This window comes from Danio rerio, chromosome 9 (assembly GCF_049306965.1).
Source record: "Danio rerio strain Tuebingen ecotype United States chromosome 9, GRCz12tu, whole genome shotgun sequence".
Classification (NCBI taxonomy): domain Eukaryota; kingdom Metazoa; phylum Chordata; class Actinopteri; order Cypriniformes; family Danionidae; genus Danio; species Danio rerio.
This window is the reverse complement of record NC_133184.1, coordinates 22,980,994-22,999,379: the sequence shown is the minus strand read 5'-3', so window position 1 is coordinate 22,999,379 and position 18,386 is coordinate 22,980,994. Positions and strand designations below refer to the sequence as shown.

General features: G+C 33.2%; 1 protein-coding gene across 11 annotated transcripts; it reads left to right on the top strand.

Annotated features, from left to right (window-relative positions):
• Positions 1–31: 31 nt before the first annotated feature.
• ift88 (intraflagellar transport 88 homolog) lies at positions 32–18,305 on the top strand. Of its 11 annotated transcripts, none has more exons than XM_068223285.2 (29): positions 32–179; positions 1,454–1,540; positions 1,629–1,691; positions 1,794–1,853; positions 2,194–2,247; positions 2,341–2,404; positions 2,821–2,890; positions 2,981–3,071; positions 3,156–3,260; positions 3,333–3,435; positions 4,301–4,415; positions 4,498–4,729; positions 4,807–4,877; positions 4,994–5,080; positions 5,656–5,755; positions 6,144–6,230; positions 7,102–7,288; positions 7,383–7,491; positions 7,652–7,802; positions 9,123–9,238; positions 9,322–9,374; positions 9,454–9,519; positions 9,606–9,712; positions 10,845–10,905; positions 11,035–11,079; positions 13,985–14,029; positions 14,331–14,378; positions 17,569–17,682; positions 17,907–18,305. In XM_068223285.2, exons 2-29 carry the CDS (start codon positions 1,454–1,456, stop codon positions 18,026–18,028), a joined length of 2,613 nt encoding a protein of 870 aa, XP_068079386.1. In that variant the 5' UTR covers positions 32–179; the 3' UTR covers positions 18,029–18,305.
• The last annotated feature ends 81 nt before the right edge of the window (positions 18,306–18,386 follow it).

The following is an 18,386-nucleotide window of genomic DNA, read 5'->3' as shown; positions in this document are numbered from 1 at the left end:
ATAGGCGGAGCTACGGCGCCTCACACGCGCCAAAAAGCATCAGGACTTTTACAGAAGGACAATCCATGTTTTTTTTTCGCAGCAGACGTTCATGTTTATACATTTTTTAGAAATGCAATACTGAAAGACAGTTTAAGGAAGACAGAAATATAGCTGGTGCTACAACGAAAAGCAAAACGGTAAAACCGCTCATGTGTAGTCTATCGTTGTCCATCTTTGTATCCTAGCAACCGATGTGTTGCTCAGAGTCAGATTAGTTAGCAGGCTGCATCTGCTGCTGCTGGGCCAAGGACGCGGTTTTTGGGAGTATTTCTGTTTAATAAGGCTATCAATTATCACTTTCCTCGGTAAGGACACTATCCTGTTAACCACGCATGTTGAGTAAATAAATTATATTACGCAGATGCTGGCATTTATGTTTTAAGGGAAAATGTGTGATAGGGTCGCGAACTAACGTTAGCCATGTAACTTAAACAGAACGTTGAACGTTACGTTAATTTGTGACAGAAAAAAAGTTAACGTATTTTTAATGATGTTTAAAATTCGTAATATTGCTTCTTTATTTTCTTGTTGTATACATGTCCTCGCTTGTTCAAGTGTTTTTGATGCCACTGACCCTTAACTTAAATATGATCATTCTTGTGCCTCCATCGTAACGTTAGCTTCTTTTGTAAAGACATAAATTATATTCTGGAATTAAACAATATTACAAATGGATATGAAATCTGAAAAATGTTTTATACTTGAGTAAAACATTTTATGACTTGATATGTTTATACTTAAGTCAAAGAGCTTAGAATGAGATTATATGCTCTTTGCTTAAGTAAAATAAAAATCCTACTCGTTTTAGTGCTGTATTTATTCATTTTGCATTTTTATTTACTTAATCAAAATGTCATCATTATACATTTTTAAACAGATTTACATTTCTTTATTAACCACTTTTTGTATAACATTTAAATCATATTTGTATATTCATTATTTAAGAATTGTTCACATTTTTAGGATATTTTTAAATTATTCAATAATTAATTTGTTTCTTTTATATTGTTCATTTATTTTATGAACTTTTTTTTTACAAATATTTTATATATATATATATATATATATATATATATATATATATATATATATATATATATATATATATATATATATATTGTATGTTTTAGTCTAATATTATTTACTGCCATCATGAAAAAGATAAAATAAATCAGTTATAAGAGATGAATAATTAAAACTATTATGCTTAGAAATGTGCTGAAAAAAGCATCTCTCAGATAAAAAGAAAATTGAGAAAAAAAAACAGGGGGCTAATAATGCTGACTTCAACTGTGTGTGTGTGTGTGTGTGTGTGTGTGTGTGTGTGTGTGTGTGTGTGTGTGTGTGTGTGTGTGTGTGTGTGTGTGTGTGTGTGTGTATGTATATATATATATATTTTTTTTTTTTTTAGATGGAGAATGTGCATCTTGTCCCAGAGGAAGAGGAGGATGATTTGTATACAGGCTACAATGATTACAATCCCACTTTTGACTCAGAGGTGCGTAAATACTTCTGCCAATTTGACATGCATTTGATCAACTTCATCATTTGCTTTTATTGTGATTTTTTTTTTCCTGTCCTCGCAGGACCTTCACAATGATGTGGCCTTCCAGCAGGCTGTCAGGACAAGTCATGGCAGGAGACCCCCAGTGAGTCATTTTGCATCTGCTGTTAAAGTTGCTGACTAAGGGCAAGCACACCCGCACATGATTATTAAAAAAACACTAATTTTATTTACTGATTATTTTTAGATGACAGCAAAATATCCTGGCACTGCTATTGGAGGGCGACCGATTGGTACAGCTTATGGGGTGAGTGGAGTTGGATTTGGATTTTCACTATTACTATTTTTGACAAAAAGTAAAATATCTTAATTTTTTTTGCAAATATGTATTGAGTGTATTGATACAAATACAGCATCTGTGTAATGCTCTTTTTTAATATATGTCTATTTAAAAAAGATACGGTAATAGATTTCTTGTTGATATGATGATTTTAATCGTGAATAGAATGATTGTTTAAGTTTTTTTATCAGTAAACATAATTCATTTAACTGAAATCACGCATTTCATTACATAGTATTATTTCATGTTTTAGTGAAGGACTTTGTTTTTCTCAAATGTCTTTATATTTTTGGTGTTATTTTTCCAGTCTCGAGTGCCTATTGGCACTGCAATGGGACGGCCAATGACTGGAGCTGTTCAGGTTGGATTTAAAAAATTGTATTTATTTATTATTTTTACAGATGTCACATGCAATGAAATTCTATTAATTTTTGGTGTTTTGTGTGATGTATAGGATGGTGCAGCTCGTCCCATGACTGCCGTTCGGGCCGCAGGATATTCTTCATCAATAGCTAGAGGTACTTTCACAACTTTGAAAACTTGTTTCTGCCACAGAAAAGACAATTGCAAATTAAGTTTACATTTTTACATTTTATATTTTCCCTCTCAGAATTGATATATTTTCACAAGTTATAAACTCATAATTGCTTAGTTAACGTCTCACAAATTATTACACTAATGAATTTTACAGTTCTTTTTTATTTCTTCAGATTGTTTATAACACAAAATATGGTCTTCTAAAATCAAATTGTAATCCTTAAATAAAATTAAAATGTATTTTTTTAACATATTTATCTAAAACTATAGATAAATCTATAAACTTGTTAATACTAGGCAAAATGTATCAACTTTTATCGACTTGCAATGAATGTTGAAAAATATCAGTATCAAGGATGTCCAAAATAGGATACTGTATGTTCCTTCACATCTTCAGGCTCTGCGTTTGATCCACTGGGACAGGCAAAAGGACCGGCTCCTCCATTAGAGACAAAGAATGAAGACACGTATGCCTTCACATCTTTATTCATCAGATCTCACTTTACATCTTTAGTTTGAACATTTTCTGTGATTTTATTGTTTGTTTTCTTGCTCAGTCCAGAGGAAAAGATAAAGATCCTGGAAAAGAAGGTGAATGATTTGATAGAGGATAGCTGTCTTGCTCATGCACGTGGAGATCTTCAGGTGGTGGGTATAGCTCGGAAACAGTTCTTTGACCTTTTAGAATGAATATTTAGATGTTGGGTTATTAGTTAATTTATTTATTTACAGTCTCTAGAGAAAGCCAAAGAAGCAGGCAGGAAGGAAAGAGCTTTGGTGAGACAGAGAGAACAAACAGGCACTGCAGACCACATCAATCTGGATCTGACATACTCTGTGAGTTCATTGCAGAAAACAAAAATGTTTTATTGAAAATTCTTGCTGAAAAGTCTTTTATGCATTGTACAGGTGCTGTTTAATTTAGCAAATCAGTATGCCAACAATGACATGTACACCGAGGCCTTGAACACTTACCAAGTCATTGTGAAGAACAAAATGTTCAATAATGCAGGTGAGCGAGTTTTTAAGGCAAGACACCTCAGGCTCAAACACTGTTTTCTCTTGCACCTGTCAGTTTTGAGATTTTGGCCTTTTTGGCTTTTCATGAAGTGTTTATTCAGTATAATGTAAATGATACATGTTCAGTTGTTTCTTTTGTAGCACTTAATCAGTTTGCATCTGTAGATTTTAATTCTAAAAGATGTTTTCAATAGCTGAGTTCTTAATGTATGCTTTTCTCTAACAAAATGCAAAATCATTTCATGAAAATATTTTGTACATTTCTTACTTTAAATATATCACAACTTTTTGATTAGTAATGTGCATTGCTAAAAACTTAATTTGGACATGCTTAAAGGTGAGTTTTCTTAGTATTAAGATTTTTGGAACCATCAGGTTCCAGATTTGAATGCATATTTATTCAGCTTTCAGATTATGTCTCAATATCCAATTATTTGCACTTTTGACTGGATTCATGGTGCAGGATTGCCTATTTTGAGTGTTTTAAAAGTGATATGCTCATTTAAAAATCTCTAATCGTATAAACATTTTACTGAACAAATGTTGTAAAAATGTTTGCAGTATTTTTGTTTTTTAATTATGTAGTGATAAACTTTCCCAAATCCCCTAGGCATCCAATTAAATGCCAAATTTTAAACCCGACTCCCAATGTAAAGATTTATTTACTATAAATGTATGCAAATTAGTGCATATAACGCCTCATTTGCTAATTACAACATTTTAGATGAGCCATGTTTGAAGTTCTTAATAAACCAGTCAGTGTCTTGGATTAAACTTCCTTTGAACTAACTCTATTCACTTCACTTTAACATAACTGTGTTCTAATGTTCGATTGTAATCATTTTTGTCTACTACAGGGCGATTAAAAGTGAACATGGCAAATATATATTTCAAGCAAAAGAACTATACAAAGGCTATTAAATTTTATCGCATGGCTTTGGATCAGATTTCAAATGCCCACAATGCAATGAGGTTGGTACTTTAGTGCATTTGTTTTATAAACTATATGTGTGTTGCAGATTGTGATAAGTGATTTTATTTCTTTATTCTGTAGGATAAAGATCATGCAGAACATTGGAGTTGTGTTCATACACATGGGCCAGTACTCAGACGCCATCACATCCTTTGAGTACATCATGACTGAGAGCCCTAACATAAAGACAGGTTTCAACCTCATCCTGTGCTACTATGCCATTGGAGACCGTGAGAGGATGAAGAAAGCTTTTCAAAAACTCATTTGTGTGCCCCTTGGAGTTGACGATGATGACAAGTATATCCCACCTAATGTGAGCGTTTTGGTAAAATGCTCCTTAGTTATACCTGTAAAATAATTCATGCCTTAATTTTGTATATTTTTTTACAGGACGACCCTCATGCAAACATGGTGATTGAAGCTATAAAGAATGATAAGCTTCACCAAATGGAAAGAGAGAGGTATTATAATGTACCAAAGCTTCTTTTTGATTTATAATGTAGCTTGGTATTTATTATTCTACATTTGTAAATATTTAATTTCAGTGTATACAAATTTCATTCGCTTTTTTCCCTAGGAAAGCACTTGCTGAAAAATATATTATGACCTCAGCCAAACTCATTGCTCCAGCAATCGAGATGTCATTTGCAGCTGGGTTTGACTGGTAAACTTAGAATTTATGTCTATTCATTTCGCTTTTTCTTTTGAAAAGGAAGAATGCATCAAATTGAAATACACATTTTTATATTAATGCATGTATTAATAAATAAATATTGTAAATGAATATATATATATATATATATATATATATATATATATATATATATATATATATATATATATATATATATATATATATATATATATATTATTTATTTATTTATTTATTTATTTATTTTTTACTTCAAACAAATCTGAAATAATGTATCATGTTTTGACCAAAAATTTTAAGCAACTTCATTTAACATTGGTATTAATAAAGTGTTCATGAGCACCAATTTATCCCATTCAAAAATTTTTTAATAAAGAGTGGAGGATTCTGAAAATTCATAAAAATTAAATTTAAATATTTATTTTATTTTGCATAAATGCAATCATATAAAATCTTTATGCAGTGCACAGATTCAACAAGCATGACATTCCTTGAAAAATCTTTATGTGGAATGTATTTTTAGTCTTTGCAATGTATTTGTAAGCTAAGATATTTTCATCCTGTAGCTAAATATGTTACTTTTCCAGGTGTGTGGACATGGTGAAGGGTTCCCAATACGTGGAGCTTGCAAATGACTTGGAGATCAATAAAGCCATTACCTACCTAAGACAGAGAGACTTCAAACAGGTAGAAGGGCCCCTGGAGACACACTCAAAACTTTGTTACATTTGACATATTACCACAGAACAGAGCAATGTGACTCTTATGTCTGTGGGGAACCCTTGTTTCTGTCTTTAACACTTTTCACATTCAATCGTCCTTTTTATTTTGTTTTCTTGCCTGTCCGTCTGCATGACTCTTGAGGCTGAGGTATGTTTATGTTGGAGAGAATGTGTGTGTGTGTGTATGCATTAGTCTATTTGTATTTGTGTACTGCTGATATTAAGTTGCATTGCATTGCTTTCTCATGTAGCTGCAAATGTAGTGTGATGAAACTAAAGTAGATAGTAAGACATCTATCTGTCACTACAAGCTCAGTGAATTCGTTTATTAACATCGTCTCGTTTGTTTACAGGCAGTTGAGACGCTAAAGATGTTTGAGAAGAAGGACAGTCGAGTAAAAAGTGCAGCTGCCACTAATCTTTCTTTTCTTTATTTTTTGGTGAGTTGACCTGTTGCTGTATTTATGCCTTTTGTGTTAAAGGGATAGTTCACCAAAAATTACAATTCTTTTGTTTGAAAATAGGAATAATTTTTTTATTATTTTTGTCTCTTTTTCTTTGAATCAAACAATTATTTGTATTGGTCATGTAGGGGGCATATATTAACTGAACTTCTACTATTGTGTGTAAGATGCTATGCATACTAATTAGCATTTTTGCAGAAGTAGATAAATGCTGGTCCAAAATTAAATTCAGCTCTGCAGAAACTTCCTGCCTGAAGAAAGGTGTTAAAACTGAACACAGAACACAAAAAGTTTTGTGCTTTTATTGAAAAACTCTATTAAAAGAGGACTTATGTCTGGGGTGCGGCCAATGGAGGACTTAACAATGATTGACATGACGAATTTCACTAAACTCCACCTGTTAATATCAGCTCCCTATATAAGTTGGTCAGGAAAAGAAAGTTGTTGCGCACCTCCTTAAAGTAACTTTTGCATTGCATAGATGATAACAGAATTCTGTGAATCAAATTATTCATTTGTATCCAATAAATTGTTACAATTTTTTGACCTTTTTTCTTGAACACGCATTGAATTGATTGAAAATTTCAACACTTTCATCGATTTTTTTTTTCGTTCTGATTGTTTCAACACAAAAACTAAATTGGTGAAAACAAAAGAAGATATTTTAAAGAATGTTAAAAACTGATTGTCAATGCATTCTATAGAAAGAAATAAAAGTTATGTGTAAGTATATGTAATGGCTGCCAGTTTACAAATATATGTTTTTGTATTATTTTTGGGTGAGCTATTCCTTTAATAAGATCCTCACAGATACCATCTTGATTTAATGTATATGTTTGTTCTCTAGGAAAAAGATTTTGACCAGGCTGACCGCTATGCAGAGCTGGCCATGAGCGCTGACCGCTACAACCCCGCAGCCCTCATTAACAAAGGCAACACGTTGTTTGTGAAGGAGGACTATGAGAAAGCAGCAGAGTTTTACAAGGAGTCTCTTCGTAATGACTCATCCTGCACTGAAGCACTCTACAACTTAGGTCTGATATCAGAAACATGACATCCCAAGGGGTTACACCGCATGAGATCCTTGCTACATTCAAAACTATTATTAATCTCTTTATCATCATGCAGGTTTGACGTATAAGAGGCTGGGTAGACTGGAGGAAGCTCTGGATTGTTTTCTCAAACTGCATGCCATCCTCAGAAACAGTGCTCAGGTCATGTACCAGCTGGCTAATCTGTATCCTTCCTTAAAATGTTACCATCACTATTAAATAAAAGCCTGTTATATAGTTACTTTCCAGTATGTAATTTGCCAATAAATGGCCTGACTTAAGAGGGAGAATTATAGTGTATGTTTATTTGTTTGGTAAGAGTCAATATTCCTGAAGCAGCTTTAGATATGAGATGTTGGAGGACCCTCATCAGGCCATCGAGTGGCTAATGCAGCTCACCAGTGTGACCCCTACAGATGCACAGGTGCTGGCCAAACTCGGAGACCTCTATGACAATGAAGGAGACAAATCTCAGGCCTTTCAGTATTATTATGAGGTAAACAAAAAATATATTCCCCTAAACCAACCACTGAATGGTTCAGTCTCATAGTTTAATCTCAAGTGATTTGGACATAAGGTTCTGCTAAATGACTAAATGAATGTAAAAGCAGGAGTAGAAACAGTTGAATTAAAAATAGTGATTCATTGAAATGTTAAATGTCATTCATATGAAATACAAAAATATTAAAGGGATAGTTGACCCAAAAATGAAAATCTACCGACTATTCACTCGGCTTTAAGTGGTTCTAAACCTGTTTCTTTGTTCTGTTCACAAAAGAATATGTTTTGATAAAAAATGTTGGAAACCTGTAATTACCGAATCCCATAGTAGGAAAAACAAATATGCGAATCAACTGTTACTGCTTTCCAACATTTTTAAAACATTTTGTGTTCAACAGGGAAAAATCACAGTTTTGTTACAAGTGAAGGGTGAGTAAATGATGTCAGAGTTTTCAGTTTTTGATGAACAATCCCTTTAATAAATCTCAAATTATTGAATGTAATAATTTAAGACATGTCAAGTAATTCATTGTAAATATCAATCATTTACATTTTTAACTGCAAACAGAGACTTGTAAAACTGCCTGTTTGTTAATTTAATAAGTTTGTTTCAATTATTTAAAAAAAAAAAGTGTAGTCCGAGCCATTGTTTGATTTTATTTTCCCCGTTCTGTGTTTATCTCTGACAAAATCTTTAAAATTTGGTATTAGAAAAAGAGAGAGACCTTCAAAACTATTTGCTGACATTTAAAAAAAAAAAAATTTTAACTTTAAGTTTATATGTAAAAGCTGCTCTGTGTCTGCTAAAATTCACTATAAATACATAATGTTGCATATAAGCCAGAGAAAACGTATACCTCTTTAGCCCTATTGTTAAAGTATGCAGTTATAATTGCAGTTTAAATGCGTTCTGAGCTGGATCAAACAGCCTGTGTAAAGACACCCAAATGCTACATCTGAGCCCCGTTTTAAGTATAAGTTGGGAATTTAAGAAACCATGTAACACAGTCAAGTTGAAGCTGCTCTGTGTCTGCTCAAAATTCATGATACGGACATAATGCTGCATAAAACCTGTTTAAATTATGCCTGCTCTGCCACTAGTATTAGTTGTAATTGCTGTGTAAATCCTTTTATTCCAACTTTCAGCATGATTATACACTGTAAAGCTTCTGTGCTATCTTTGTTTTTAAATATGGCAGTATTAAGATATGCCAAGATATTGAGATCACAGTATTGTAAATGATCAAAAACTGTTGTTAAAAGATTTTGAAAGAGGAAACGGGAAATTTTATTGAAATAATGCTGTTTATTTCAGTCGTACAGGTATTTTCCCTCAAACATTAGTGTCATTGAGTGGTTGGGTGCATATTACATCGACACCCAGTTCTGTGAGAAAGCAATTCAGTACTTTGAGAGAGCTACCCTAATTCAGTAAGTGGCTAAACTTCATATCTATTTACATGAATATTCTGCCTGGATCTGGAGATATATTCTTGATTTTTGTTGAATTTCAGGCCAACACAGGTGAAGTGGCAGCTTATGGTGGCCAGCTGTTACAGGAGAAGTGGTATGAGGTTAGATGTAATGACAATAATAAGAAAGTTCCATCTCAGTGCCATCAATTTTGTCACATTTATTTGTTTCAGGGAATTATCAGAAGGCACTTGAGACCTACAAGGAGATCCATCGCAAATTTCCTGAAAATGTTGAATGTAATGAGCTCAATGTTTACTTTGTTTTGATATTCAGTGCCCATCTCTTGACTTTACATCTCATATCTTTTTTTATTGTCGAGAAGGTTTGCGATTCCTGGTCCGGCTTTGCACAGATATGGGACTAAAAGAGGTGCAGGACTACGCCACCAAACTCAAGAAAGTTGAAAAAATGAAGGAGATCAGAGAGCAGGTACACGGTTTGGTCTTCCTGCAGTTTATATGCTGGCCTCTTCTGTGTCCTTAAATGGAAGAAAATAGGAGTAAAAGAGAAGAGTGAAGAAAAAACACATATAGCTGTCTAGAGGGATAATTCACAGTCTCTAAATCAAGTGTGTAGAGTTTCAATGTTTAGAATATAGGACTACAAGAAAAAGGAGATGAGCTGGATTTCTTTTTCTATTGGACACCCATGAATAACAATTGAGGAAGCTGTGTGTTGTTCTGGATATGGGTCAAAAAAATTGTCGCCCCATTTTGTTGACTGTATTAAAAAACATTTATATGCATAAAGCTTATATTTTGACCCTGGACCACAAAATCAGTTGTAAGGGTAAATTTTTGGCAGTTAAACTGTATAAACCATCTGAAAGCTAAGTAAAGCTTTCCGTTGATGTATGGTTTGTTAGGATTTTTCAATATGTGAGTGAAATATGATTCCAAAAAAATCTAAATATTGAGAAGATCACCTTTAAAGTTGTCCAAATGAAACTCTTGGCGATGTATATTAACAAAAGTTTAGTTTTAGTTTTTTCTGGGGAAGGTATAGATGTTTTGTGGAATACGTTGTGGTTAGGTTAGGGTCTAGGATTATCTCTCTTGATTGCCCAAGAATCATTTCTCCTTAGGGAGACCAAGAAAAAAATGCTAAAGAAGCAAAGATACTTACAGTAGGAAATTTACTAAATATTATGTTAGTTATACATAATACAATACATTTAATTTAGGCTATTTCTATAAATAGACCTGTGCAACAGTTATATGTTGTTGCCCAGGGTCACATATTAAATGTGAGAAATGTCTGCTTTAACATTTCAAAGAACTTTTGGTGAAACAAAGATGAAATAATTTTCCATAATTATTCAGTGTAGTCTTTACAAATGCGCAGTTAAATGGTTAATTATGATAGTTATATATGATAGTTGTTATAATTATTTTGCTTTGTATTTAAATTAACTGTGTATTTAAAATCTAACATGTATTTGAACTTGCACTCAACTTTTGTTTGGATGCTTGATAGCTGCTTTTCATCTTTGACCAATAAGTGAATACAGAGGTGTAGAAACGGGCCATATTTGACATCATGCTGTTATTGACACACACAGAGGGTGAGGTCTGGAAGGGATAGCAGTGCTCGAAGCCGCAGGGAAGGTAGCGCTGGCAGTGGTGAGTAAAGTTTTGACTCGTCAAATACCCTATGAAATGAAAAACTGCTCATTATTAACTGAATACATGCTTATTACTTTACTTTTTTCCACCAACCTCAACCTGTCATCTGCCTCTCTTGGTAAACAGGAAATACTTCAAACCTTACACACACTCCCCCTAAAAAAGCCAGTGGTATGACTGTAATTCCCTTAATACTGTGACTCCATGTGGACGAATTTAGCGGATTACTATTAGTCAAGTGATGTGATTTATTTATCTAATTGTTTCTAAAACCGATAGTGCTTAGATATTTTTCCTTTAGGTCTACAATAATTCACGATTTAGGCATTTAAATCCAACAATTCCCTTTTGGATTTTGTGATTATGATTTCATTTAGTGTTGTAGTAAAACTATTTTTGTGACTCTTAACTCCTGTTGGACATCAGATGTGGATCTGGCATCAGGTGATGTTGAGTTTTTAGCTTCAGCCATTGTTGGGTTTAAAGCTCTTCTGCTGTTAGCCTCATTCTGCATCTTACTGCTCTCTTCTTCCATCACTTCCTTTTCTTATTGTCAAACACATTAGGGAGTGCTTCAAGCTAAAAAAGCAAAGTGGTGTGATCGCTTCCTGTTTTATGTATCAGAATAAAGCAGACATGATATGAATCACAATCACGAATGTGGTTGCTTGTAGAAGGATATAGTTTCTTGGAAAACAAATCAATATTCATCATATTAAGACAAAGTCTTAAATTTGCATTTATTTGATCGAAGTGGCTGTAATACAGTAATATTATCAAATGCAATTTAAATAACCGATTTCTATATTCATATTAAAAACAATTCTGTGAGGACAAAGCTGAACTGTCAGTAGGGATGCAACAATTAACCGGTTTCACTATTAACTGCGCTTTAATCTGTCACGGTTAATTAATCGTAAAGACCTCTCAACGCTGCGTTACTACACGGAACAATACTGCAGCAAATAAATTACTAATAAAAATTTCAGAGCCTGTACTTCGAGACTATGTGACAGGGAGCTTTTGTGACCATGTAAAATGCAAATGGCTGAAGTCTGAGAAGGACGCAATGAAGCTTGCGGCTTATGATCGAACAATATTGTGCGGATAATCATTGCAAGAATCCTGCTCTGCCCCACTTATATATTGCGTCGGCTGGGCTGACTCGCCTGCTTTTCCACAAACACAGAAAAATGAAAATCGGTGCATAACGAGACTGAGCATTTGAAATGACACAAACCGAAACCAAAACTTTTAAAGAGTGATGGAAGTGACTTTTCTTGCTTTCTTTTGTCCGTTCTTTTTGTTTATTAAATGGACACCAAAAACAATAGTGTAAAATGGAGATTTCTTACTGCAGCGCTTCATTTTTGTTTGATGCAAACCGCAGATTAATTTTTTATAATGTAACAGTATAGGACTTGTCATAGCAGATAACTCGCATTCAAACACATTCAGGCAGCATGATAATATTAAATGTAATTCATTGTTAGTATTTTTGTCATCGTCTTCATCGCTAATATTTTAAAATTGTTAGACATTCATTTTGGAATTATTGAACAAATGTCAAAAAGTCATCACAGCATTAATAAGACAGTTGTTTCTGGTTTTTCTTAGTCATTTATGTTTTCAAATACAATAAATCTGTTAATATACAATTTGCATAAAAATTTTTTATTTCAAACCCTGCATTAGACACATACATTTTTTTATTTTATTTATTTATTTATTTATTGTTCTGTCATTTATTTTGAGTGTAAAATTATTACTTATGTTTAAATGTCATAATGTCACTTATTTTTAAGTGTATAATAAATAACACTTCAAAATATAAGGAGCTTTCATGTGATCTTGTAAACTAGTAGTGTTTCGAAATTAATGAATGCATAATATTGTGATAACCGTTAAAGCGTGATTATTCCTCAGAGAATAATCATACAACCAAAATCTACAATTGTTGCATCCCTAGCTCTCAGTCAGCGTTTATAAATCATTCTGTTAAATGTATTAGATATATTAGATAACACAGATGCTTGAGAAACATTCTTTTTTTTTTACCAGTGCTAAAAAAACTTTTTTATCATTCATTAAATCAGTATAATGTTAAAAATAACAATTACTAAATTACTTTTGATCAAACTGTGTGCTTGCTGTATAAAAGTAATAATTATATTTAAATAATATATAATATAAAAAATTATATTAAATAATATAAAAAATAATAAAATAATAAATAATTATATAAAGATAATATAGTAGAATATAAAAATAATAATTAAAAATGTAATTAAAATAATATAAAAATTAAATAATAATTATAATATATATATAAATGAGCAATATCACACAAGTAGCAGTGCGATATGGCTGTATATTGGCACTGGTGGGAGGCGTGCATTGGCACGAGGCCGCAGGCCAAGTGCATCAGTGCCCCCACCAGTGCTGATATACAGCCATATCGCACTGCAACGAGTGTGATATTGCGTTTATACAGCAATTTGACATTTGGCATAATTGTGTATATAAAAACAAAATCAAACATGGAGAGTCTCAAAAACCCTTTTGTATGAGGAACTACTTTCTTCCGGATTCAAATCATAAGCTGACAGTTAAACAGTTGAACGTGCATCTTTTAAACTTTAGATCTGTAGTGTCTGGTTTTTGCTAGCTATATGTGGGCGGAGTAATACACAAAGGGTGAAGAGGCTGTAGGAGTTCTGATATTGCAGTTTGTCGCACAGCTATCAGCCAATCAGATATGAGAACCAGACAGAACTGTTGTGTATATATATATATGTGTGTGTGTGTGTGTGTATATATATATATATATATATATATATATATATATATATATATATATATATATATATATATATATATATATATATATATATATATTGTAATCTTTCCAGTCAGATAAAACACATTTACAGAATTTTGGCAGCAATTTGACCACTGAATTTCTTCCTCATTTTTTTCAGTTTATATGGTAATCATCTTCTTCTTTTTGTTAGTAATCTGTAATTGTCTTCATGGTTTATCTCTGTTATTCTGTTCATGGCTGTGCGCCTGAAAGGGAGCAGTTCGAGCCCCATCAATACCCCTCCTCTGAGAGCCAGTGGTATGACCCGCACACACTACTGAAATCAGCATTCGCTCCAACACTACAAAACAAGCATGCCATTGCATTCTGCTCATCAATACACTGCTGCAGCTTCACCATTGCAGAGCTTTACTACAAATGCCATTCATTCCTCACATTCTGCTCATAACTCAACTCCATACACAATGCTGTGCATCTGACATATTAATTATAAGAAATCTCTCATTGTTGCATGGTGCAACTTCATTTGTAGGCCTAATTCAGCTTTCCCACTGTCTCTTCAGAACTCTGTCTTGTTTTTCCTTTCTTCTCTCTGCAGTTTCTCGCTCTGAAGTTAAGTATAGTCCTGTGCTGGAGCAGAGCAGAGGTATGTACTGTATTTAACAGTGCAGTTCAGGTTTTCAATCCTCTGGATGGTTAAAAAACAAAGATGGCATTAGATTTGATTTGATAGTTTGCAAAAACTGAAAATTTAACTGAAAACTTATTTAAAATGTTGGTGTTTTATTTCTTCAGTCACCATTAAAGAAGAGTTGAACACACTTTACAGTAGGATTTCATTAGTTATTGATTTTACTAATGGACTAATAATGAACAATATTTGTACAGCATTTTTTAATCATACTTTAACATTTACTAATGCATTATTAAAATGCTAATTCATGGTAAAGGTGAGTTAACAATGAACAACTTTATTTTCATGAACTAACGTTAATAAAGATGAATAAATGCTGTTATACATGTACTGATGTATGTGTAAAAAATTTCAAATAATTAATACAACCTTATTGTAAAGATTTGGGAAGAATTTCACGTCAACCGGCAAGTTATAGGTGCAGTAGGTGATCTGCCTAAATGCTAACCGGTTAGCATAATATCTTTGAACATCCAAAGCCACGCCTCCTGATATCATGAACGTGCACCTTAAAGATAAGAGTAGACAACCCACTAGACCGTCATTCGCCAGTTAGAAAACTTTTTAGTACTTTATAATACTACAATTCCAAATGATAAACTGTAATATATCTAGCACATTTTCAGTTGTGTAGCAAGCAAAACATCATAATGTGCAATATTTCATTTATGCAAGGATTTCTGGTCTCTCTCTCTCATGCGCCTTGTCCTAAAGCAACTACTGTATGCTTAGTGGTTGGCCAGTGGGGTGCAGGAATTACACTTATTACTAAGCTATAATTGCATGCTATTCCAGACTGAATATTCAGAGTAGCATGGTAAACAATACAGGGAGCGCATCACAGGCTGTCATTGTTATAAAATGAACAAATGTGACGTGAATAAAAAAGCAACTTTAGCTCATTAAAGCAAGCTAGGCAGAATAACGCTATTTAATGATGTTTTGGTGTTAAACTAAATAAAAATCTACATTATTGATGCTGTAAAAGGTCACATCAAGCTTTGCCGTAAGTGGCTGAACAGCACTTCTGTGCATATAACCCATTCGTAAAACAACAAAACCTACATCAGCTTTGCGTGATTAAAAGAGTTTTAAAAAAGAACATTAGCTGTCTAATAGAAATACTTCAGCCATGGTGTCATCCTTTGTGCAAAAGTAACTCCAATATTGATTTGTATTTACTTTACTCATTACTATTGGAATGTGAAGACTATTATTAAGACAATATTGATTTAGGATTTTGATATTTTGATTTAGCATTTGTTTTTACTGTTGTCACTCTTTCTTGTGTGCCCATGTCATGAACGCGGCACAAATGGCAGATCTGTCTGTGTGAATGATAGACAGATGTACAAATCTACATTTGTTGACAGACAGTTTGGGCTACCTACCAGAATTATGGGAATTGTCGACCCGACAAATTTTAATTGGATAAACATTTTTTAGTTTTATGCCTTACCCAGAAAATAAAAATACATTTAAATACATTTAGATCATTTACTTTAATTAGTACTATTGAAATGTGGAGACTTTCAACCAGTACAAGAAATGCTTCTCAAGACAATCAGCTACTGCACCTTTAACTGTAAAATCATCAAACAAACAGTACAGACAAAATTAACTTAATTCAATGGCCCCCAATATTAAAAAAGGCCTTATGAAGTCAAATAATCAGTCATATATTGAAAGTTGTACGGAAGACAGATTGTCATGCTTTGCAAAATCTCAGTGTTACATTAGGATCTACAAATACGTATATATTTTGACCTCTTTTAGTATTCAAAGCCATATATATATATATATATATATATATATATATATATATATATATATATATATATATATATATATATATATATATATATATATATATATATATATATATACTGTATATATATATATATACTGTATATATATATATATATATATATATATATATATATATATATATATATATATATATATATATATATATATATATATATATATATATATTTTTGACTCTCAAAATGAGTAATGTTACCACTGACTAATATTTTTATAAATCATCTAAGGTTTCACTCATTTTCCTTTGGCTTAGTCCCTGATCTATCAGGAGTCACCACAGTGGAATGAGCTGCCAATTACTCTGGCATATGTTTTATGCATTGGGTGCTCTTCCATCCACAACATAGCACTGATAGTACCCTAACCCGTGAACCCCTAGTGCTAGGAAACACGCATACACTCTCTTATTCACACATGCACACTCGTATACTTTCAAATGGAAAATGTCAAGGTGTCATATGTCAAAATGTTGTTTTAATGCCTGCTGTGTTTTCCGTAATGATACAGAACCCAAGGACTTAATTCTATCACAGCACAATAGAAGGCAAACATGTGCTGTAAAAGCCTGACAATGTCTTTTCTGCCAAAACCACTATATCCAGGGAATATCCAGCTCTCAATGCTTGACAGAGAGTTTCCAGCACCTTCTTTCTGTTTGCAAAGCACTGAGTGCAAATAAACCAGTGAAATATTTCACAAGTAGACTCCTGAACAACACTTTCCTGCTATTAGAGCGCTTGATCTCAACATTTTCCTACAGGACTGTTGTTATGTCACATTAAAGATGTTTTAAATGAAAATGTAAAGTATTCTGAGGCAGTGTAAAACCTTTTTTAACTTGCGTTTTATTCTGACAAGATTCCTCAGGTGGATGCGGTAGGGAAAACTACCGAATGTCAGCAAAAGATGTTTCATTTAATACCTTTGAGTTTTGTTTCTGGGACGTTTAAAGATCCCACTCCTACCTGCCTGCCAGACTCCAGTCTCACATCTGCTGAGATGTGACTCACAGGCGAGATGTGAAATACAGATGTGTGCTGCTTTTGATTATGGAAGTCATTTGGTTTCAGAGTCCGATCACTTTAATTAGGATTCTAGTGTCACATTGCCTTTGCTGCAAGTGAAAGCCGGGCCTGTTGCTGTTCATGCCTTCTTTTTTGTTGTTTGTTTACCGACGTTCTAACACTTATTTTTTTACATTTTTAGCATGGCTTTACGTTATTGATGATGTGAATGACCAGACACTACTGTGAAAATTCTCACTCCAGAAATATTTACTAGTCCAACATTGTCTCTCTTGGCTGTGTTTTCTCAGACAGTGGACAGAGCAACCATGGCACCAGCGCCAAGAGTGAGAGGCTTAGCGTTAAACTGAAAACTCTTCCAGGATCCAATGAGCCGTATGAAGCCAGTACTCAACAGGAAATAGGTCAGAAACAACAGTTTGTCATCTTTTTATTGAAGATCACCTTTTTTAAGTCTTGCCAAAAAAAAGTGATTAATACTTTACCGGTCAAAAGATAAATTATGATTGCATTTTCATAATCAAATAAGGTTTAATCTATACTCAAGTTTTCTTCATTCGGAAGAATGCTTCATATTCTTGGCCAGGCCTGTCATTCTTAAAAGCACCCAATGTATTTTTCATTTTAGATGCTTCTTATGTCGATCCATTGGGGCCTCAAACACAGAGGCCAAAAACTGCAGCAAGGAAACGCAATGAGGAGGATGAGTTTGCTGATGAAGAGCTGGGAGATGATTTACTGCCTGAGTGAGGAGAGCAGCAGGAGTCCAGTGGAAACAATGATCCATCTTTAGAAAGTGCTTTCGTCTTCATTGTCAGCTTAAACAACAGTACGGTAGCTTAAAAAATACTTTCATTTCAATATGCTGAACTATATTTGATCAGAGAAGGCATTATCTTTATATAATTCTATTTAAGAAATACACTACTCATCCTGAATTATTTATTTCATCTGTTAGTTGTATTGTAAAGATATAAACCTTTGTATGACTGAATTGTGAAATATTAAAAAGAATGGTTGTAGAGATTTTTACTCAGCATCTAATCTCTTAATATATAAAAGGGAAATTATGGTTTTTGGCTTCAGCTCGAGCTGATGGGGATCTTTC